Below are 22,617 nucleotides of genomic sequence, written 5' to 3'. Positions count from 1 at the left end.
ATCAATCAATCAATCAATCAATCAATCAAAGCAACTTATATAGATAAGGGATCTATATACAATCTATATCCATTCACACGATCACTTACATCATCACATCACACAAATACACAATCTCATCTATCTTGCAACATCATATGCGTTCCACAAGTTGCCATTGCCAATGCATCCCACATCCACTCAATGTGGCAATCACCTCTAACTCTCACACACGCACACACACTTACACACCACCAATCAATAACTCATCACATCTCATCAGTATCATATCATATCTTATGTTATCCTATCAACCTAATACAATTGGTATCAATTTTCTAATCAGCATCGGAGATGAGATCACACATCAGCTACGCATCACGTACAGGCCACCACCGATATGGTAGTGAGAGAACCTGTTGCCATGGTCTCCATTGCTTACGATCACAGCCACTCACTGAGCTCAACTCATTCAATCACTTACTCCAACATAACATATCATACCAATCAATCAATCAATCTTTTAATCACTCACACTCGCCCATTACAACCATACACTTGTGGATGATCACGGCCAGGGCATCTCATCTCAGGCCGGCCGGTTCACTCCAGTGTCACTTTGAAAAGGTGCTTGCAAGTATGGTATGATGTGTCCTTTTCCGTCTCGTCAATATCCATCCATCTTTGGTATGTTTCAATCAACAACATAAATGTGATGTGTTGTATGTTGTTGTTGTTGTTGTTGTTGTTCTTGTTGTTGGACCATCAATAATATGTACGATGGTATTTGTGGATTCCACAAACATCATCTTCATCATCTTCATCATCATTGTCACTTATCATAAATCCCACTATTTGATTGATCATCAGTGACTGGCTGGCATTTCCAATCACTCTTCTATCATCTAAATAATAATAATAATAATAATATATAGACTTAGACATTAATTAGTTTAGTTCGAATCAACTAGGTACCAGATCATCATCATATGAACAGGTTAATAATATAACATCATCAATAATAATTATAGGGTAGGTAAAGTGCAACAGACGAGTGTTTACCTGGTTATAATATTATTATAACTGGATCATGTGATACCATACAAATTTTGTTTCCGACCACCTTTAGTAGTAGGTGGACTTGTATTGTTCTCGCCCCAACTACTCAAGGCTTTCACTCCATTGCTCGTTGACCGTTGGAGTTGCTAGAGGTGAATGAAAGAATGAATGAATGGATGGACGACACGTACTTACATTCGAAGCTTGTGTGTGTGTACATTGTTTGATGCTCGAGCATCAACTCCATATTGCTGCTCAACAACACATAAACACCTTTCCCCCATCAATCATAGTAATAGCAACACTACTGTGCATTGGCATAACGGCAAGACAACTACTAAGTCGCAGCCATCCACCACATCACACAACAACAACTCCCATTCACCACCCACAGCACTCACTATGAAGTCACATGATTGATGAATGAATGGGTGTGTGAGTATTGTGAGTACTTTCTTGATCGCGTATTAGTTTGTTCAAACATTAGTGTTCCATTCCACGTCCTCCCCTGAGCTCAGCCACTCATCACCATTCTTTAAATACAACAATTGTTGTTAACCACTCGTAATCGTCGCCTCTCTTCTAATCATGAGCTCATTATGATTGGTATGATGGTGGTGATGATGCTCAATGTAGTTGTTGGTGCCAAGTCTTGCTCTTGGTAAATATATCATGATCGTGCTGTCATCACATCCAACCAAACCAAGAACCACCACCACCATCATCACCTGACTGCTGAGTGTGAGTGTAAGAGTGTGATTGTGTTGCCAGGCCTGCCAGAGAAAGAGACACGCTCTTCGTTGAACATGCACCACATCGCTCCACCCAAAGCCAAGCTCTCACTCTCTTCACTCCATTCTCATTCAATTCAAGCAATCAATCAATCAAACAAACAACTTCGTCCCCATTCCTTTTCCAATCCATTAATTAATTCCATTGCACCTGATGGTTTCACATTGACAATAGTCTATAACCCTCATTTCTCACTTGTGATCACCTATTACCTCGAGGTCACTCCTCCACTCCACTCATTGCCATTATCCAATAACATTACATTCCTCTATTCCTACCTGCCTACCTATCTTACAAACTTATTCTCCACACTTTGTTGTACATATCTAATCACCAACAAATCTCAGCCCCGATCGTCTTTGTCCAGACAATCCAATATTAACATTATTATTTATTTATTTATTTATTTAATCTATTTAAATTATTTATTTATTAATTTATTATTTAGAACCACTTTTCAATCACGACTCAATCTAAGTTACAACTACAAGACAGAACAGGAAAGGACAAGACATAACAGATCACTATCCAATCAATCAACAAGTACATACACACAGACATATAGTCCATGGACACTATATTGGATCACTTCCATATGTTCTATCCATTCCCAATCAATAAGCCTTTTAAGGACCCATCATACAGGGAACCTCAAAAGAAGTCAAGTATGTATTCATATAATATTAAAGATTAATAATAATATTTTACTAACATTGAATGAACCAAGCAGTATGTCTACCCCAACAAGATCATTATATAGTACAGAGACAGAAGGACTTGGAATGGAAACAGTTCACATATAACTATACACAGAATCCTGTATTTGGTTATGAAGATGTTGCCATTAATGACCTGCCCCCTTCATTCAAACTTATGCCTCCCACCTACATGTTGCCCAAGGAGGAACAACTAGCTGGTACCTCATTAGTTCCACATGGTATATCATTACTCTCAACAACTGTATGTTATCCATTCAATCAATCAAAGATCAAACATATATTAATTCGTTTTTTTTTTTGATGATGGAATAGTTCCAGAGTTTTGTAAATAAGTTCATATCGATGAAGAATAAGATAACTCATTTGAGTTCGGTTGAAGAATATAAGGACCTTATTGTGGTACAGAAGAATCCTACGATCATTGAGAACCAGACAGTTGATCAATTGAACGATTTTAATTGGTTGTCCGATGAAGAGTTTGGTCGCCAACGTATCCAAGGCATCAACGCCGGGCGTCTGGAACAACTGACCAGTGACGAGCTGTACCAACGATCGATCCATACCAAACTAGCCCTTGCCGACAACAAACTACTCTTTGACACCATTCTCCACGACTCGATCAACCTAACCTTTGACAAGGCACTCGAGATGAACCTACTCTACCTCATCGATTATAACATATTTGACGACAAGGATTATATACAAGCCGCTGCCTCCTTTGGCCGCTACACATGCAGTCCCTTGGCACTGTTCTATGTCGACCCCACCAACAATAAGCTATATCCACTATGCATCAAGATCCTGCAGAACAAGGAAGACTCGCCAGTGTTCACGCCAAAGAGTACTCGCCACGAGTGGATCCTGGCCAAGCTCTGGTTCCAATCTGCCGATGGCCAACACATGGAGTTCATCACACATCTGTTTGAGTGTCACATGCTTGGTGAGGTGTTTGCCATTGGCACTCATCGCCATCTCTCCGCCACACATCCAGTCTACCAACTGCTGCATCCACACTTCAACTTACTCCTCGACATCAACTGGCGTGCACGTGGACACCTGCTGGGCAAGGACGGACCCATCGACACACTCCTCGGACCAGGTAGTGTTGGCGCACTTCAGTTCATTGGCAAGTTCAACAAGACCTACAACTGGTGTGAGAACACCTTCACCGAGAGGCTGAAGAAGAACAACATATCGACCGATCTCAACGAGCACACCACCGTGGCCAACTACTTCTTCCGTGAGGATGGACTTGCTGTTCACGGCGCACTCACCGAGTTTGTACATAGTGTCTTGAAGCAGTTCTACACACATCCCGAGGACGTTGTCCGCGACTTTGAGCTGCACGCCTGGTTGAACGACCTCCAAAGCAACTGGGGCGGACAGATGAAGAAGCTGACGCCAACCGGCACCATCGAGTCCCTCGACACCCTGTGCACACTGGTCGTCGACATCATCTTTAGACTGACGGTCGAGCATTCTATTGGCAATCATGGCCAATGGGACATGTACGGCTTCACTCCCAATGTACCAGGCGCACTCTATATCAACCCAGAGAAGATCCTCGCTGGCAACGTCATCACGCACGAGACCATCATCGATGCCCTGCCACCAAAGTACGAGTCACTCAGTCAGATATCGATTACACATCTACTTGCCAACACTGATACTGGACTGCCAACATTGATTGAGACACCATATGCATTCGAGAAGGATCCATTCCTATCACGTCACGTTCTACGTCTTCGCGAGCGTCTAGAGAAAGTCAGCGAGCACATCCAACAGCGTAACAGTGATGTCAAGATACCATACAGCTACATCGACCCAGCCAAAGTGTGCAGCAGTATATTTATATAATCATCCTCTTCTCTTCCCTTTCCCTTTTCTTTTACCTACCTTACCTACCTACATTCATACATACCTACCCTACCTTATCGAGCTCACAAGGATATCAACACACATAGTAATACTACAACAAGCATATCACTACTACTTATACATCCTATTATTAATACATATATATACCATACTATCCATCTACCATCAATCTATGATGTTGGATTGGAGTTGTACACAATCAAATCATGTTCTTTGTCTCACAGTAACGACCTCGAGTTGGGGTGAGGGCGAGGGCAAGGGTTGAGGGTTCCGGGTTTAGGATCATTTTCAATCGATTACTAAGTTGATGTAAAGAGAGATAATAGGTAGATAGATAATGGATAAACATTGTGACACACATATTAAGAAGAAGAGAGAATTTATATGTTATGACTGTTGTGAGGTTATGTGCTCTAATTGTTTGTTACCAAGACATAGAGCACATGATATTGAACATGTTGATAATATTAGACAATCAATAAAGAATAATAACATTAGAAAAAGTAAAGGTAACAATAGTAATAGTAATAATAACAAAGAAGTTGTTGATGGTGAGGACAATAATGATGAGATCAGAGTGGATGAGAAGGATGAGGATAAGGAGGATGAAACTCCACTTGATGAAGAGATCATAGAGGAAGATACTCCGCTCAATGATCCGAGGTTGGAAGCACTTTGGCAAGCAGCTAAAGAACACACAAGGATATACAAGACATTGGATGATTCTTGTAAAGAGGTCACGAAGCACTTTAGCGAATTACATGAATATCTTGTTGTTCGGGAGCACAAGATTAATGCGTCTTTGCTTAAACAACAGAAGAAGACAGAATCCTCTATCTTGAGCATCGTTGGAGAGACAAAGGTCAGAGGTGCATATCTAGACCTGAGGCAACATGCTATTGCTGTTGAACAAACTGATGATGGATTGGAGAACGAGCAAATGTTAGTTAGGAACATATCAACATGCACATCAACGAAGGAGTTCGTAGCGACCGTGCTAGTTGAGGACTCGGAAAACCAACAAGCCTTGGTAGACGATGTTGATGATAAAGACAAGCTCACAGATATAGACTTGCTGTCTTGGGCAAATCAGAATGCACGTTTGATGAAGAACAAGATCAATGATTATGTTGAACCTCACAGAGTCAAGATTGGAGATACTGCTGGCATCAAGAAGAGGATGGATACATTGGTCAGACTTACAACTGCCGCTCAAGATAGATTGAATGGTGCCAAGTACATCTTTGCATCGAATGGACCATATTTCTCATTGTACGACATTGCACACAACAGATGGACTACAAAGTGTATTGGAGTCAACAACATTATACCATTTGATGGCCAAACCAATGCACCATTCATATATGTTAATTCAAACATCATTTGGTTCACCGACACAGACTGTCACATGTACTCGGTGGTGAATCAGACATACAATCAGAGACGTATCCAATGTACTGGCGTTGTTGCAGCATGTTTCGATGGAGTCGAGTGTATATACTTCTGTACAGGTAACAAAGCACAAATGTATTCATATTCAATCAATGATGAACCCAAGGCAATCAATGTCTCCGCATATCTAGGACAACTTGCCATCCCCGTGTTGGTGTTCCACAAAAACAAGATCTTTTTCTTTGGTTCCTTTGGTCTAACTCTCTACGCATACGATGTACCTACAGCTAAATGTACATATTGCATCAACAACACAACGAGCAATATGTACATAGGCTTGCGATCAGCTTGTTTCGATGGATTCGAATATTTCTACATACTATTCGAACAGTGCTTCATCAAATATTCCCTCATAACATTGGCTACATCCTTCTTAACGTTGCCTCCAGTGAAATTGGTCGACAAGTATCAATCATTCTATGACAAAAACACTGGAACCATTATTATTCTAATTGGTACAGATAAGAACTTAAAGTACTCAATACAGAATGATCAATGGACACAGATCAAGGGTGATGGTGATCAAGTACTAAACAGGAAAGGTTATGGTGCGTGTATTGTACCAGGCAATATCTTAGAATGACCATTCATTCATTTCCATCACTTTAATCTAGTCATTCAATCAATCATAGTTGGATTCATTGTAAGGTTACCAGGACGTCGCGTTTCCAGATTTTTTGGATTGGTCAAATAAATCATGTGATCATTCTGATCAATCATCATACAATCATTCATTCAAACATACTTCCCTACTTATACATATATATATACACATAACATGTTTGAATTACCATTTAGAATACATAACATTATCGTTGGTATGCTGTTGGATGATGGCTGTATCATTGATGCAGGATCACTTGCTTTATCATGCAAGCCAATGTATAAGGTGTGTCGGACTATACTCTGGACCAACCCATATTCATACTATGTCACTGATAATGACATGCTAGCTGATCATGACAATGTTGTAACCAAGCTATCAAACTCCAACTCAATCAAACACTTGCATTTGGACACAATGTATAACAACACAAACAATCAACATTTGATGACAGACATGCTACCCAAGTCACTCACATCACTGACTGTGAGACGTCTACCCGAGCACATTGATATCTACTCATTGCCAAGAACACTTCAAACATTAAACATCGGTCATATTACAGAGGATTGCAAAGTCTCGGGCACACTACCTCCATCAATCACATCGATGAAGTTGAACAAAACAACATATGATCAACTATGTGTTGCCCGTGACCTATCAGACTCGCTACGTTCATTGACCTTGTTACATGAAGACAGGACAGAGGACCCCAAGGTTGAGGTGCTACCAACATCCCTCACAAGCCTCGTCTTCGTTCCGTATTGCTCGATCACTCATCAGAGTCCGGCGAACCTGGTGCTCCCATCAGGGCTACTCGAGCTAACATACAGTGAGGGATTCAACTATGTCATCCCAGTGGGCTACCTCCCCGACACACTGACGAGTCTGCATTTTAATGATCAATTTAACATGGATATCCAGCCTGGATCCCTGCCCTCATCACTACGCTCACTGTCCTTTGGCTATTACTATAGCAAAGAGTTCCAACCTGGTGTCTTCCCACATGGCCTACAGACACTTATATTCCCTAGAGAGTATGACTATCCTATTCCCCATCTTCCCCAATCACTCACGACGCTGTCACTTGGTGAATGCCCTGAGTGGCCATTCGCACCTGGTGCGCTGTCCCCATCAATTACCAACTTCACCTATGGATCACTGTGTGACACTGCAATCGAATATATACGCGAGATGCATAACCTCAAGACTCTGACCTTTGAGAGCGACTTTGATTACCCGCTCTCCCCTGGCTCGCTGCCCCAATCAATCACAAAGCTATCCTTTGGCGGTCCTTTGGACAGCACAATAGAGATTGGATCATTCCCTTCATCACTCACCAGTCTGTCATTTGAGTTCTTGGAGCAGCCCATCGATCCAGATGTGTTCCCATCATCAATCACTCATCTATCTTTGTGCGACCTACCATCACAACAAACTGGTCCGATCACAATGCCCAGTGGAGTCAAACATCTTGGTCTTTGGAACTTGGGTCAATGTCTGAAGCTCAACTCTGAGTCCACATTCGAGAGATTGACAATACATGGTGGGGACTATATATCTTGTCTGGAGGCACATGGATGTAGCAGTGACGAGCCATTCACAATGATAAGGATAGGTCAACTACATATCAAGATAGCAAGAGATGATGATCCTATCAGTGCAAGTGATGCGATATCATACATTGTCGGTCAAGCAAGGAATATCCTCAATCCAATTGTATTTCCAAATGTCCACACCTTCCACATCGAGTCCAGAGACTCTTTCAACTTCCAGTTGAGATGGGTGGATGCCAAATGGGCAATAATCACAATGGAACGTGATGGTGCAATTCGAATATGGACATTTCAATTAGAGTATGATGAATATTATGATGATGAGAGTGAATAACTGAGTTGATTCTCTATTATTATAAAATAATTATTATTCTGGATCAATTATCCCCAAAAGAATGTGTCCAATTTTGAATAAATTAGAGTGTTTTGTTCATTTTGACTCGAATCTAGATGATCTCACCCGATCTACAAATATATATTTGTTTACTTTATTATTATTGTACAGATAGATAGATAGATAGATAGATAGATAGATAGATAGATAGATAGATAGATAGATAGATAGATAGATAGATAGATAGATAGAGATAGAGATGGCACAACAACAGAGACCACAGAGTATAAAGAAGGTTATGGATGTATTGGGTGACTTCAATCCTTCCGATGATAAGATAAAGAAGACATTGGGTATTGATGATCAAGAGTACAAGATGATACAAGATGAGCAACAAGAACAAGCATGCATGGCTGCCAAAGACAGAATACCAATCAACAAGAGAGAGACACGCAAGGCACAGTCAACCCTGGGTCTCAACCTATCAAAGGAGAAGGTATGAGTTGATGTTTGTCACTTTGATTGATTGATTGAGTGATTGAGACTAACTTAATGATCATCTTAGTTGATGAATGTGTTGGGTGTTGATGAGGATACAATAACAGAGGCAGAACAGGAGGAATCAGAGTTGAGAGATATTAAGAAGAGGAAGCTGATAGAGAGCATTGCACTTTCAAACAAGAGAGCATTGAAGAAGGCTTTGACATTGTTGGGATTCAATCCATCGTCATCCAAATTGATGAGAACATTGGGTGTGTCAGAGAGTGATTTGGCCAAGGACGTATCAGCAGACATTCAATACCAACAACAATTGAACAACATCATCATCACAGCAGAGATCACACTCTTCCTAGTCATTGTATATTCATTACTGTACTATTTCAAGATGGTCTAAGAAACCTTTCATTCAATCAATCAACTTTCTAGCTATCTATCTAGCTTGCCCTCCACTCCATCGTCATCACCTGGCATCATTAGTATTTAACAACTTGGCCAGCATGTCGACTTGCGTCTCTCCTCTCCTCTCCTCTTCTCTCTTCCTCTCCAACAACCCGTTGTACACATCTTCCATCTTCCCTCCTTCCTACCAATCAACCAACCAACCAACCAACCTTGTATATATAGTATAGTATTATATAGTATTCCATCATCATCATCCTCATGGTCATGTGTTGCTAACTCCAACATTAAAGGTGTCAATAAACTACCATCCACTTTAGAGTCGACTTGCGGCTCACCCACCCAACATTGAAGATAAAGTGAGAAATTGGAGTTCGTGAAATCAATCTGAACATTCATTCATTCATACTTCAAACAGATAATACATTATTACACATATATAGATAGGAGGAATGAATGCCCCTGATAGGTTCGAACTCTTCGTGCTGCCTGAAGGCGCAAAGAAGTATGTCATACCAATAATCAAAGGGATGGGATGATATCTTTACTGACTGACAGTCTCGTTTAACGTCATCGACGACACCAACAACAACAATAGGATATCAATGACAAAGGACACAAGAATACCAAATGCTTGTTTGTTCACTATATTAAAGGAGGATCACACTGTTGGCAACCTCATTAGAATGTATGATTGATTGATTGAATGAGTGATCAGAATGATACGATGATGATGATTATCTAATACCATGTGCGCTACTTACATACTATACTATAGGCAGTTGGTCGGTGACCCTGACGTCAAGTTTGCAGGCTATAAGATGCCACATCCACTAGAGCATAACATTCACATTAAGATACAGACTTATCCACACTCAACACCAATCCAAGCACTTGAAGGTTCAATACACTGTTTGATCGATGAGTATCAGAACATAGAGAAGCAGTTCATGGTATGTATATTGATCATAAAGCATATCATTCATTCATTCATACTAATCAAACATACAACAACAACAACAACAATAACAACAGAATCAACTTAGCAAGAAGAAGAATACTGTTGATATGTACCAATAGATTGTGAATGAAGAGACACGTGTTGTGATTTATATCACAATAATATAGCCAACAGAGTAGATGTAGATGGCGATTATGATGTCTGTCTGTCATGTGCAGGCTAGGTCGCGAAGATACATCATAGAGATTAGGTCACGATCATATCAATGTCGAGTGCCCCAACCAACGCCAAGTATCCCATCCAAGTAGTAGGCGGGATTGACAATAAGGATATATACTCTCGAAATAACAATCATCATTCATTCAATCAATCAATCAATCAATAAGTCGACAGAGGATTGGAGTTGGACGGACTGATGATAATCAGTCCATTCGATTGTAGTAATTTATTAAGTTACAGTGTGAATGTTGGCAAGATGAGGTGAATGTACAACAGCAGAGCATTTAGAGGCCAATTGTCGAGGAGACCAGACCATCAACGGTGGTGATGACGGTGGCAAGGGTGGCATTGGCAGAGGCAAAAATACCATCGATGGCTGGCTGAAGGTTCTTACCAATCTGGGCAACAACACCCGATGTGCTGTTGGATGATTGGCCAAAGGCATTCATGCTTCCACTGGACACTGAACCATTGCTAATAGCAGAGGCGTTGAAGGAGAGGGCGGTCATAGACTCTGTTGATGGTGTTGGTGTATGATTATTAGTATTAATTACCTACAACAAGAGGGACGACGACGAGGACGACGACAACAACAACAACAACAAGTAAGGATAATTATACATACTGATGATGGTCATTTTGAATTGATTGGTAAGTTAGTTAATTAGTTAATTGATTAATTGAATTGATGATTTGAATTGATTGATTGGTGCAGTATTTATAAGGTTTGGTTAATATGGACACGTGATTCGGTAACATCATTAATTCTTTGATCAATCCATCTATTCTATATAATTAGAGATAATGAATTTATGATTCATCATATCTTTAACAGTAGAATCCATAAACAATAACTTTATGGATACTGATAACAACGAGTTATTGATGATGACGTCTTGTACAAGTTGTGGGGTCACCCTCTACACTCTCTTTGAGGTGGTGGTATGACATCACAATCTTAATAATTCTTGTTTCTAATGTCACTGACTAATGTTATCTTGACCATGTGTGTGTCTAATTGATTGACGAGAGTGTGAGTGAGAATGATTAGTGTCAGCTGACTAGTCAGTGATCCAATCTGATCAGATTCTACTCTATTGGGAGTTGTTGATCAATAATCAATCAATACCGAATAATAATTATAGAATTTATATATATGTCGTTGAATCATTATCGTTGAATTCATATTGAATTACTCCGAGACCTATGACAATGCCTATTGATACCATCCAACTTTAGAGCTGTTGAGTTTGCATCCCACTATTTGAAAGAGTGTCATCATCAACCTCAGTAATCTAGAGGGTAGATTATAAATCTGGGAGAGTTGAGTGATAATATTAATAGTATTGACTACTAATTTATTAAAAATTGTTAGGTATATTGGAAGTTCTTCCTAATCTAAAGGGTTGTTTCATAGAACACCAAGTGATTTGATTTATAAACTTATTGTGAGAGTGTAGAGGAGCCAGAGAATTCTTCTTGGGACTCAATTGTTCATACAAATGATAAATATTGATTTCGAAATCTGGCTTGTTCTTCGCTTTGAGGAGTAATTGAAAGTATCCTATATTTCTCCTCTTCATTGAATCCTATTCCAATAAGAAGAGTTAATATATTTTTATAATTGAGTGGAATAGTGTAGTTTAATGATGAATTAGACATGATATTTATCTAAACATATATTTATTTTGTATCTGTGTCATAGTGTATTTGTAACGAATGATTTAATAATGTATTCTTATATATAATTATTATAATAGTTAATTGGTTGATAGACCACTTTGTTCAATTACCTAATTGGGTCATTCAGATAATCATTTGCTCCCAAGGAACTTCAATTTTCCAGATTCATCAAGATATTTTTGTTTGAACGAAACGTCGTGGGTTCATCACTCGACTCCACTGCTAGAGGATAGAATTACCATCAATCCAATCTATTAATCTCCATCTAAGATACATACAAATATTAAAATGTATAAATTAATAACAACAATAATTATATTATTACTTATTTATAATCAATCATATATTGTTGTTGCCAATGTTACTACTACTGATACATGTAAAGTGATCACCCAATATAATATAACATTCACATTTGATAGTGATTATCAATGTGGCACATTTGTTAATGGTGATTATTGGGTTACACCAAAAACGAATGGTGGTCATGTGATCATCACTTCAATCGACCCGCCATTCAATGGTTCAATACATGGTTGGCAGGTCAACCCATGGAATGATCCCGCACTACTTGATCAACCACAACAACAATCATTCGACTATTCAATCTACGACTTTAACGCCTCGCTCGCCCCAGCCTTGCCCTACGCAGCCTCGCCCAGCTCCTCGATAGTCAAGGCCATCTCTCAACTTGATGAGAACAGATGTACTGCACACTATGGTTGCTTGCTCACGGCATCTGTACTCACGGTGCTTGCCCAGCCCCCTCCAAAGGACTCATTCCGTCCCAACTACTATGGCCCAAACAAGTTGTTCTACTCAGCCGACAAGCTGCAGACCAACTTCATGATCAAGATCGACATGCCTTCAGTGGACCAGACACCCACATTGCAATACATGGAGGAACGGTTCCAACGTGTCTACCTCGATCACATCAGCTACTCCTCATCAATGCATCCATCACTCAATATGGCTACGTACGGTGCAGATATCGTGTCAGACACTGGTGATGCCGTTTTGAGATTGATGATGAATGAGACATTGGATCAGAAATGGAAGCTACTGATCAATTACATTCAAGTTGGCATTGACTTTGCTGGCATGTTCAAACAAGGTATAACATGGCCGGCCAATGGTGGCATCAACAGTGGCCGAATGTTACCCATTGTGTTCGCGTCCGTGTTGTTGGGCGACCATGCGCTTGCCAAAGAGTTGGCAAGCAAGCCCCCCAACACCTTTGGCGAGGATGGACAAGTGTACTGGAGCGTTAATGCCTCTCGCCCCTTGTGGGGAAGAGAATGTGACGACAATGGATATTGGTACAATCAACTCAATGCTGATCGTCCTGGTGGACGCGACTGCCGTGATCCATTCGGCTACATCGATGGAGGCGAGACACCAGGCGGGTCGTACCAAGCATGCTGTACAACAATGGCTTGGAAGTCAACAGCACTCTCCCTCCGCCTAATGCCCCAACTCCAATGTACCTTCAACTTTGACCCATTCCTCAACTATGTTGATCGATACGTAAGCTATGGCACATGGACTCTGCCCGACCCCATCTCACTCCAAGCATCTGGCGGTGTACCTGGACCTCCCAGATACGGCCAACTCAATGGTACTAGTGTAAACTTTGGATTCTACGTATCAGACTTCTCCAACAACATGTGGACTCAATATCGTGAAGCATTCGGCACCAACCTCTCTTCATCAAACCTCAAATGTTGGTACGATCGACCAAATAGTGCGCCATCCTCAACATCATTGATGTCATTGAATGGAGTTGTAATACTTTTAATTATGTTATTATTTATTTAATCAAACATACAGTCAACGATCAGATTGGAAGTTCATTCCCCCAATTCATCCCATAATGCAAAAAGTAGAACAAGTTCGCACCACCCACTTTATCATTTGTTTTTATTTTAATGATGAATTTTGACTTGAACACCACCACAACTTTGTGGGCGCAGAGTTCATTCATTTGGCTCGTAAGAAACCACCCAGGACTTATTTTCATTAATGTACATGACAAATACATAAATATACTTATAAGGAAAGAGATAAATAGATATATTATTATTATATATATATTTATTAATATTATATTATTATTATATTATTAGTTAATATAATTACCAAGTCGTGGGTGTGAGTGTGAGCGGAGGTGTGAGTGATATTCATTCAATCAAACAAATACTTGGGGGCGGCTTGAGGAAGAAGAAGAGGAAAAAATATTACAATCCTGGAATCGATAGATATTCAATCATTCAATCAATCACAGGATAAAATACTTTTTTTTTTTTTTGGAATCAGATTGCCTGGACAAGTCAAGACGTGACCTTTTAAACACGCCACCACCAATACACACTGTACACTTCACTTCTTCATAACAACCATGAAGAGAAAAGAGATAGAGGACGATGACGACGACGTCAGTGATGAAGAGGATGATGATGAATCAATGGTGAGTTCACAAATTCAAAGTTCAAGGTTCAGTGTATGACAAGATCATGGTGATTGGATCGTCCTAAAACAAACAAAAAAGAAACGAAAAAGGTCATTCATGTATTTGAGAGACTGGGTGGAATGATTCCAGATACTCAAACACACCACCCCCTCGTTTCTCTGATTGGTTTGATCAGAAAAAAAAAGGCAGATCAGATCACGTGACCCAGGGTGGGGTCAAAAAAAAACAGAGGGTCGTTTTTTTGATCGTTTTCATGTCCAATCACTATGGTCCAATCACACGCATCTGAACTTGGAATAATAATCATTCCAAATATATTAATATCAAATTTAATAATAAAATAGGAGGAGGAGAACGAATATAATATGATCAAGTGTAATCGATGTAATCGTTCATACGACTTGGAATCTCTGGCGGCCAATGGAGGCGGCGCCAATCGCACAACAAGAGGCGATTGGAATTGTCCGGACTGCGTGATCAAAATGGAACGCAAAGCCTCATTATCATCATCGATGCGAGTCAAGAAAAGAGCCAGGCGACACTCATCCTCGGACCACGAGGCGTCCCCACGCGAGCGAGAGCGTGAGCGCAAAGCCAACCGCGGACTTGTCCGACGCAGGAGTCTGTCGACCAAGAAAAAGATTGTTCGTCGCGGCAGCGACGATGACGAGAGTGGCGACGATGATGATGAGAGTGGCAGCGACAGTGGTAGTGGCAGTGACAGCGAAAGTTCAAGTAGCAGCGACGGCGAGATCATCGAGAGCGACGACGACGATAATGACCGCGCCCCAAAGAAGAGCAACAAGAAGAGCACCAAGAACAAGAGGGACACAAAGAGCAAGAACAACAACAACAAGAGCAACAACAGTAAGAGTGGCAGCAGTGGCAGCAGCAGCGGCGGCAGCAGTCGTAGTGGAAGTGGCAGTAGCAGTAGTGGAAGTGACAGCGAGTCGGACGACGACTCGTCGGGCCTGGACAGCGACGAGCTGAACAACCTCACATGTTCAAACTGCAAGACTGGCGCGGACGACGACAAGATTCTACTTTGTGATACGGATGGCTGTGGAAGAGGATATCACACATATTGTCTGAGATACAAGTTGGAGGAGATACCCAAGGGCAAGTGGGTATGTGATCACTGTCGCTGGGGAGATCTATCCGACGTCAACATCAACACCGAGGAGGACGAGGATGAGGATCTGGATGTGATGATCAGACGCAAGCGAATGTCCCAGACGCCGCCCATCTCCTCCATCACCAAGACTATCGAACACACCACCTCGCCTCCTCAACAGACCCCTGGCTCTGGCTCTGGAGCTGGCATGAGCGTTGAGAACTCCTCACCACCAACCTCCTCGAAGAAATCCTCGCCACCAATGACCAAGACATCACCTGTTTTAGGATCATCATCAAAGGACGTCAACAAGGACAAGGAGAAGGAGAAGAAGAAGCTAAGCAGCAGTGCGAGCAACACATCAACAACAACAACTACAACAACGACGACGAGTTCGTTGGGCAACTCCACATCAACTCTACCAAAGCATCCTCCATCGATGGTTTTGAAGAAACCCTCCATGTCCAAGTCATTGAGCCACTCAAGCTCACACAACAGCATCCCTGGCAGTGGTAACACCAGCAGTCCCAGCAGCCCCATGATCACTGGCACTAGTCCCATGACCGCCAACCCTGTAAATAACAACAACAACAATGGCAGCAACAATGGTAGCAATGTCCAATCCCAGCCACAGCCACAGTCACAGCAACTATCACAATCATCACATCCCCAGTCACCACCCGTGGTCGCACAGACACAGACACCGACTCAGCCTCTGCCACAGCCACAGCCACAGCCACAGACTCCGCAACAACATCCAAAGAAGGCACCAAGCATCGTCAATGAGAAGCGATTGTTGAAGAGTCCTGCAGCATCATCGTTGCCGACAAACTTTGGTGGAACTCAATTGGTACGAGCTGGATCAAAGGAGGAAATAGACCCCTCATTCTCAATCCTGGACATGGTGCCCAACAGCAAGTCGACAACCTCAATCAACAACAGTATGAATATATCATGGGACCTTGGCGGTGGCTACTCGTCTCCCGCTCTGTCATCATCCCAGCAGAGGTCTTCAGCTTCAGCAACAGCTCCACATGCGCCATTGGCCACACAATCAAAGGCACATCCTCCTCCACAGCAACATCAACAACAACATCATCCTCCTCCAAAGCAACCATCACCTCCCAGTGTCCATCATCACCATCCACATTCCCAGACACAGGTCCCGCAACTACCAGCCCCACAGCAACAGCAACAGCACCAGCACACCACGCCCACACTCCAGTCTGTCAAGACCTCACAATCCTCAGTTCCAGTCGCGTCTGTGAAGCATGAACACGCTCCCCTCAACACTAGCACCAACACAAGCAACAGCCAACAACCTGCGCCAACATCGGTCAACCCTAACACCAGCAGCAGTGGAAGTGGCAGTGGAAGTGGACAGGAGGCCAAGGTAGCCAAGTCAGAGTTGACCAATGAAGTGTTTTGGAAGGGCAGGATCAGCTTTGATGACATGTTTGTCTCGACGATGAACATCATCAAACTCAATGATGTCGATATCAAGTTGAACCTATCGAGCTCAAGTCTCACGTTCCAGAGGTCACAACTTCAATCATTGCCACTTGAGGTCAAACAGATCATTTTGGCCACCAACCTGCAATTGAATCAATTGCCCGTATCAGTGTTGCTGCTCCAGCCATTCTTCTCTTCTGTGTCACCACCCGCCGCCGCGTGCTCAGACCACACCAATGGCACATCACCAAGTCATGGTCGCAATGGAGTATCCAATCACAATCACAATCATTCGTCAAACCATTCCATGAAGTCGATTGGAGCAACATCAACATACTACAATCTGCTACTAAGACTGAAGAGGAGCGAGACGGTTGGTCTGCTCCAGGTGTCTTCACAGAAGAATCTGTACATATTCGCACACCAGATCACCTACCAAGAGAGCATGTCCTATGGATGGATCTGCGACACTACCATGCTCTTTGGCATTGTCCACACCTCTACCGATACACAACCCGTCGTTGGCAAGCCCTTGGTCTCAACGCCGACCTTCAAGTCAGCTGACACCAAACCCTCGCCTTCACCCTCCCCATCACCAGCTTCCTCTTCATCTCACATCCCCAATGCTCCATTCACAAATGGCAGCAACAACAGTAACAACAATGTGATCACCATCAAGGACAAACATATATGCTTCCTTGGCTATGGAGACAAGTTAACATCGCCTCAACTGGTCAAGTCTCTGCTTGAGGCCGGTGCACAAGTCTCCAACACACTGGAGGCTGACTCTAATCTATTTGTGATCGAACCCAACTACTTGCCCGATCTCTACCAAAAGCATCCGCGACTGATCGACTACCGTCGTGCCGATGGCATTCACTTTATCAAAGGTCAAGAGTATCTTGAACATTTAGTTAGCAAGTCATCCTCCACATCATCATCAACAACATCAACAACAAAGCCCATCAACAACAACAACAACAACATCAATGGACTCCAAAATGCCATCTTATATCCACAGACAGGTTTGATTATTGTCGACAATAATATGTTGATCGAGAACGACCTGCTCCTGAAGCGACTGGTGCCACTACTATCCAATCTTAAGACCATTGGAAAGCAATGGACCATCCAGGTATTCAAAGGCGCACTGGATGAACTAAAGTCATTCTCTCATCAAAGCTCCACGTATGTACCATGTGAACACTTGGGTAGATCCCCAACCAACATCATCTCTAACTCTCCAACCCCATCACAGAATCCAGCAGAGATTGGATGATATCATGTCCCATAGCAACAACAGCAAACTGATCAGTATACGTGAGGAGTCGCCAAAGAGTGCACAGGAGATATTGTCCAAGTCATTGTTTATCTCCAAGCAGTTTGTCTACAAGCACGTCATTCTGCTGACCAGCAACCGCATCCTCATTGAACAGTCGTCCAAGTTCCCATCGTTACATTGCTGTGATCTAAAGGATATCAACCGATACATGTCCAGCCTCAATAATACGAATAAAGTGTAGCCGACAGTTGTTGGAATGATCCTAATTCATTCAATCAGATGTTGTGTTTATTCATCAACTTCATCAGCAGACTTGGACACTACAGACGTCTTGCTGACCCTCTTTTTCTTGGGGGCGTCAGGTGACGGGATACTGGCTGGCAATACTCTCTTGTAGCTGCTGTCTTTGAGGAGTGTGTCGCGCAAGTGTTGTAGATCGCCTGTCCACATTGAGTTAGGGGTCTGAGCTTGGATCACTCGGTACTCTTCCTCCTTCTTCTTGTATTGGTTGGTGAGTGATTCGATCTTCTCCTGGGTCATCTCAAGAATTGGCAGGTTGAACAGATAGTTGAAGGTTGCTTCGTGGTCCTGATTCGCCTCCAGCTTGAATCCTACGGCGTCCAGATCCTTCATAATCTTGTCCTTGCTGACGCCACCAATCTTGATGCGACCAGATGCGATCAACTGGATAAAGTTGCTGGTGACCTTGTGCTTGTCAATCTGTGTCTTGAGCTTCTCCATCATGATAGTCCTGCGCTTGGCGTACAACTCCAGACGCACTGTATAGAAGTCATCAATGATCTGCTCCACGGTGTCATACTTCTTGATGTGGCCATCGGCACCAAACAGCACCAGATTGGGATGAACAAGTGATGTCAACTTGAACATTGATATCAACTCATTCTCTGTCATCTTTTGCAATGACTCCATCTGCTCGTAACTGACACTGATGGTGAAGTGAACAGTGTTCTCTGTGTTTCCATCGGTGTACGACTTGATCACGTCCTCCTCTATCAATGTGGTCAACACCTGTTTGTAGTCAGTTGTCCATTTGCCAACTGGCAGATCGCTGATGATCAATATGCTCCTGCCTTCAGGCTTGATGACACCACAAGTCTTGTATGAATTCTGATGATGGGTCACTGAGCCCTTGAATCCGCGATACCAAGGTATCAAACTCTTCATGTGCTTTTGATTGGCGAGCTTGAGGAGCAGGTAATCTATGATGTCGATGGGCGAGTATAGGGGTACAGAGTTGGACATACCAACACCGATTCCACTGCTGCCATTAACAAGCAACATTGGAATGATGGGAGCATAGTGCGCTGGCTGGATTGACTCGCCGTCCTCCTCGAGATAGTTCAGAGTCTCATCATCCAACTCATTGAAGATGAGTCGCGTGAGAGGACTGAGCCTTGTGAAAATGTACCTTGGGCTGGCCGAGTCGTCACCACCCTGAAGACGCGTACCAAACTGACCGCCCTGTGTCAACAGCGGGATGTTGTTGCTGCCGACAAAGTCCTGCGCCATCTTGACAATGGTGGACGAGAGAGATTGCTCGCCATGGTGATAGGCAGTGTGTTCGGCAACGTAGCCCGAGAGCTGTGCCACCTTGATCTCACTGGTGAGCTTCCTCTTGAAACAGGCGTAGAGGATCTTGCGCTGGCCAGTCTTGAGTCCGTCCATGATTGAGGGGATTGATCTGTGATTGGCTGCCCAACTGAAATGGATCAGCTCCTTGTTGATAAAGTCCGAGTATGAGAGCTCCTTGATTGAGTGATCCACAGTCTGTGTCACGTCGGATGACATCAGCCAGCCCTGTCGCTCACTGGCAGCGTCCTTGTTAAATGCCATTCCAATGAGCTTGTCCGACTCTGGGGACCAGCGGAACTTGATGATATGCTTCTTGAGGTTGGAGAAGTACTCTTTGGCCTCGGCAGCAGTGTTGGTACCCAGACCTTTGTAGTATTTGATCGTCCAACTCCTCAGTGTGTTCTCGGGCAGTGTCTTTGACCAGTTGATGTAATCACTGATTGTGAAGAATGCCTTCTTCTCATCGCGCTTGCTCGCCTTGATAATTGGTGTAACAAACTCCTCCAAGAAGTTGGCCTTGAGCAACTCTGGCCAGAAATAATGAATAAAGTTGATGAACAGGCCCTTGATATGTGATCCATCGCTATCCTGATCAGTCATCAGCAACACCTTGCCATACCTAAGCTGTGAGATGTTTTGCTCATTGCTGTGATGCCAATGTTAGTGCGCTTCATTGATGGTCAAGGGTTGTACAAAAGGAGAATACTTACTCATACTTCATCTTGTGCGAGAGACCTAGGATGTTGGTCAAGTTGTTGATCTCTTCGTTGTTGAGTAGCTGTCTTGGGGCGACATCGCGAACGTTCAAAAGCTTGCCACGCAAGGGGAACACTCCATATTTGTCACGACCAAGAACGCTGAGACCTGCGACGGCCAGAGACTTGGCAGAATCACCCTCTGTGATGATCAGTGTGCATTGGTTGCTCTTGGCACCACCGGCCCAGTTTGCATCGTCAAGCTTTGGAATGGACTTGGCCAGCGTGGACTTGGACGTCCTCGTGGTGGACGCGTGCACTAGCTCGGCCTGCTGACGCATCAACACCCAGCCGGCAATCTTGTCAATGATCTTGCTCTGGCGAACAAATTGCTCGAGCATCTTCTCAGGCACCTCGGGCGTCGATCCAAAGTTGATTGCCTTGGTGGTCAGCGTCTCCTTGGTCTGCGAGTCAAACGACGGGTTGTCAATCAGACAGTTGACAAACAGCGAGAGGTGGTGCTTAATGTTCATGGGACGCACCTCGAGGTCGGCATGCTTCTTCTTGATGCGCTCAGCAATGTATCTGATCAGCTGGTCGGCGATGAAGTTGACGTGTGCGCCACCCTTGAGCGTGTTGATGCCATTAACAAAACTGACCTGCGTGAACTGGCCTGTGTCGCTCGTGCCAATGCCAATACTCCATCGATCGCCAATCTCGCCAAACACAAAGTTGTCTTGCTCATTGTCCTTGTTCTTCTCCTGCTGCTTGCTCAGATGATGCTCGTACAGCTTGACGTACGACTGGAAGTTGAGCTGGATCGGACGACCGTTGAGCGAGATCTTGAGGTCTGGGTTGCAGCCGGCGATATCATACACACGTCTCTCCATCAGGCGCAGGATGTCGTCGTCCTTGAGCGAGGTGAGATGGAACTTCTTGAGGTCGGGTGTGAACTTGATGCGAGTGTACTCGTGGTCGAGCTTGGCCTTGCTGATGGTGGGGTCCTCTCGTACACTCATATTGTTCATCCAACGCTGGCGATACTTTAGTCCGTTGGACTTGTCGTAGGTCTCCACCTCGAACTGCGTGGAGAAGATGTTTGTCAGCTTGGCGCCAAAGCCATTCCTGCCGCCAACCACCTTGAGCTCGCTGTCGTTAAAGTTGGAGCCACTCATCAGGTTGCCCATGACCATCTCGACAACGTAGACGTTCTCAGTGCGATGCATGGCCACGGGTATGCCCTTGCCATCGTTCTCGATGCTGATCGATCCTGCCACGGGGTCAATCTCCACCTTGATGTAGGTCATTGACTTGTCGCGTTGTTTGTTGTCGGCGGCATTGACCAATATCTCATCGAATATCTTTAGTAGACCAGGTATGTACTTGGCCTTGATTGAATGTATGAATAAAGGTGTCTCTTTCTCTTTCTCCTTCTTGCCCGCTGCAGGTTTGTCGTGAACCAGAGCCGAGCGAGAAAGTACCCACATATCATCCTCAATCGTTTGAATAGTTCCAATGTAACTGTCTGGACGAAGTAGTACGTGTTCAGTCGGTGTCTTCTTCTGATACACATCCTCAATAGCCTTGGCCTTGGCAAGGTTAGGTTGTGATTGCTTCACAGTGACATAATGTCTCGTCTTGTTGTTGTTGCTTCCAAACAGTGATTGAGTTGTTGAATGACTCTCCAATGGTACATTGTATGATTGTGATGTTGCCAATCCAAATGGTGATGATGATGAAGTTGATGAAGTAGTGTATCTCTGACAACCAGTTACCAAGTGCCGCAGTAAACGATGAACATCACCTGTAGTCGATGATGATGTTGATGTTGTTGTAGATGTAAAGAGTCTTGATACCATGATGAGTATGATGATA

General features: G+C 43.2%; 9 protein-coding genes across 9 annotated transcripts; 7 read left to right on the top strand and 2 right to left on the bottom strand.

Moving 5' to 3' along the window:
- Nucleotides 1-2,550: 2,550 nt before the first annotated feature.
- SAMD00019534_086440 (hypothetical protein) lies at nt 2,551-4,406 on the top strand (the record flags this gene model as incomplete). Its single annotated transcript, XM_012896001.1, has 2 exons — nt 2,551-2,790; nt 2,862-4,406. Coding segments are annotated over 2 exons (1,785 nt in total), but the record flags the coding sequence as incomplete, so codon positions are not given.
- A 427-nt stretch (nt 4,407-4,833) lies between these two features.
- Nucleotides 4,834-6,462, top strand: SAMD00019534_086430 (hypothetical protein; the record flags this gene model as incomplete). The annotated part of the gene is made up of 2 exons (XM_012896000.1): nt 4,834-5,938; nt 6,011-6,462. The coding sequence occupies 2 exons, from the start codon at nt 4,834-4,836 to the stop codon at nt 6,460-6,462; spliced, it is 1,557 nt and encodes a 518-aa protein (XP_012751454.1).
- A 468-nt stretch (nt 6,463-6,930) lies between these two features.
- On the top strand, nt 6,931-8,373 carry SAMD00019534_086420 (hypothetical protein; the record flags this gene model as incomplete). Its single annotated transcript, XM_012895999.1, has 1 exon — nt 6,931-8,373. The coding sequence occupies one exon, from the start codon at nt 6,931-6,933 to the stop codon at nt 8,371-8,373; it is 1,443 nt and encodes a 480-aa protein (XP_012751453.1).
- A 250-nt stretch (nt 8,374-8,623) lies between these two features.
- Nucleotides 8,624-9,262, top strand: SAMD00019534_086410 (hypothetical protein; the record flags this gene model as incomplete). Its single annotated transcript, XM_012895998.1, has 2 exons — nt 8,624-8,869; nt 8,939-9,262. Coding segments are annotated over 2 exons (570 nt in total), but the record flags the coding sequence as incomplete, so codon positions are not given.
- A 463-nt stretch (nt 9,263-9,725) lies between these two features.
- On the top strand, nt 9,726-10,353 carry SAMD00019534_086400 (hypothetical protein; the record flags this gene model as incomplete). The annotated part of the gene is made up of 4 exons (XM_012895997.1): nt 9,726-9,778; nt 9,872-9,961; nt 10,052-10,226; nt 10,309-10,353. 4 exons carry the CDS (start codon nt 9,726-9,728, stop codon nt 10,351-10,353), a joined length of 363 nt encoding a protein of 120 aa, XP_012751451.1.
- Nucleotides 10,354-10,737: 384 nt separating this feature from the next.
- SAMD00019534_086390 (hypothetical protein) lies at nt 10,738-11,091 on the bottom strand (the record flags this gene model as incomplete). Its single annotated transcript, XM_012895996.1, has 2 exons — nt 10,738-10,967; nt 11,079-11,091. The coding sequence occupies 2 exons, from the start codon at nt 11,089-11,091 to the stop codon at nt 10,738-10,740; spliced, it is 243 nt and encodes an 80-aa protein (XP_012751450.1).
- Nucleotides 11,092-11,955: 864 nt separating this feature from the next.
- SAMD00019534_086380 (hypothetical protein) lies at nt 11,956-14,010 on the top strand (the record flags this gene model as incomplete). Its single annotated transcript, XM_012895995.1, has 3 exons — nt 11,956-12,002; nt 12,559-13,859; nt 13,967-14,010. The coding sequence occupies 3 exons, from the start codon at nt 11,956-11,958 to the stop codon at nt 14,008-14,010; spliced, it is 1,392 nt and encodes a 463-aa protein (XP_012751449.1).
- Nucleotides 14,011-15,088: 1,078 nt separating this feature from the next.
- On the top strand, nt 15,089-18,695 carry SAMD00019534_086370 (hypothetical protein; the record flags this gene model as incomplete). Its single annotated transcript, XM_012895994.1, has 2 exons — nt 15,089-18,360; nt 18,431-18,695. 2 exons carry the CDS (start codon nt 15,089-15,091, stop codon nt 18,693-18,695), a joined length of 3,537 nt encoding a protein of 1,178 aa, XP_012751448.1.
- Nucleotides 18,696-18,742: 47 nt separating this feature from the next.
- Nucleotides 18,743-22,601, bottom strand: SAMD00019534_086360 (hypothetical protein; the record flags this gene model as incomplete). Its single annotated transcript, XM_012895993.1, has 2 exons — nt 18,743-20,693; nt 20,758-22,601. The coding sequence occupies 2 exons, from the start codon at nt 22,599-22,601 to the stop codon at nt 18,743-18,745; spliced, it is 3,795 nt and encodes a 1,264-aa protein (XP_012751447.1).
- Nucleotides 22,602-22,617: the final 16 nt, after the last annotated feature.

Source organism: Acytostelium subglobosum, assembly GCF_000787575.1.
Source record: "Acytostelium subglobosum LB1 DNA, scaffold: scaffold19, whole genome shotgun sequence".
Classification (NCBI taxonomy): domain Eukaryota; phylum Evosea; class Eumycetozoa; order Acytosteliales; family Acytosteliaceae; genus Acytostelium; species Acytostelium subglobosum.
The sequence above is the reverse complement of the archived record's forward strand: the minus strand, read 5'-3'. Positions and strand labels throughout refer to the sequence as shown.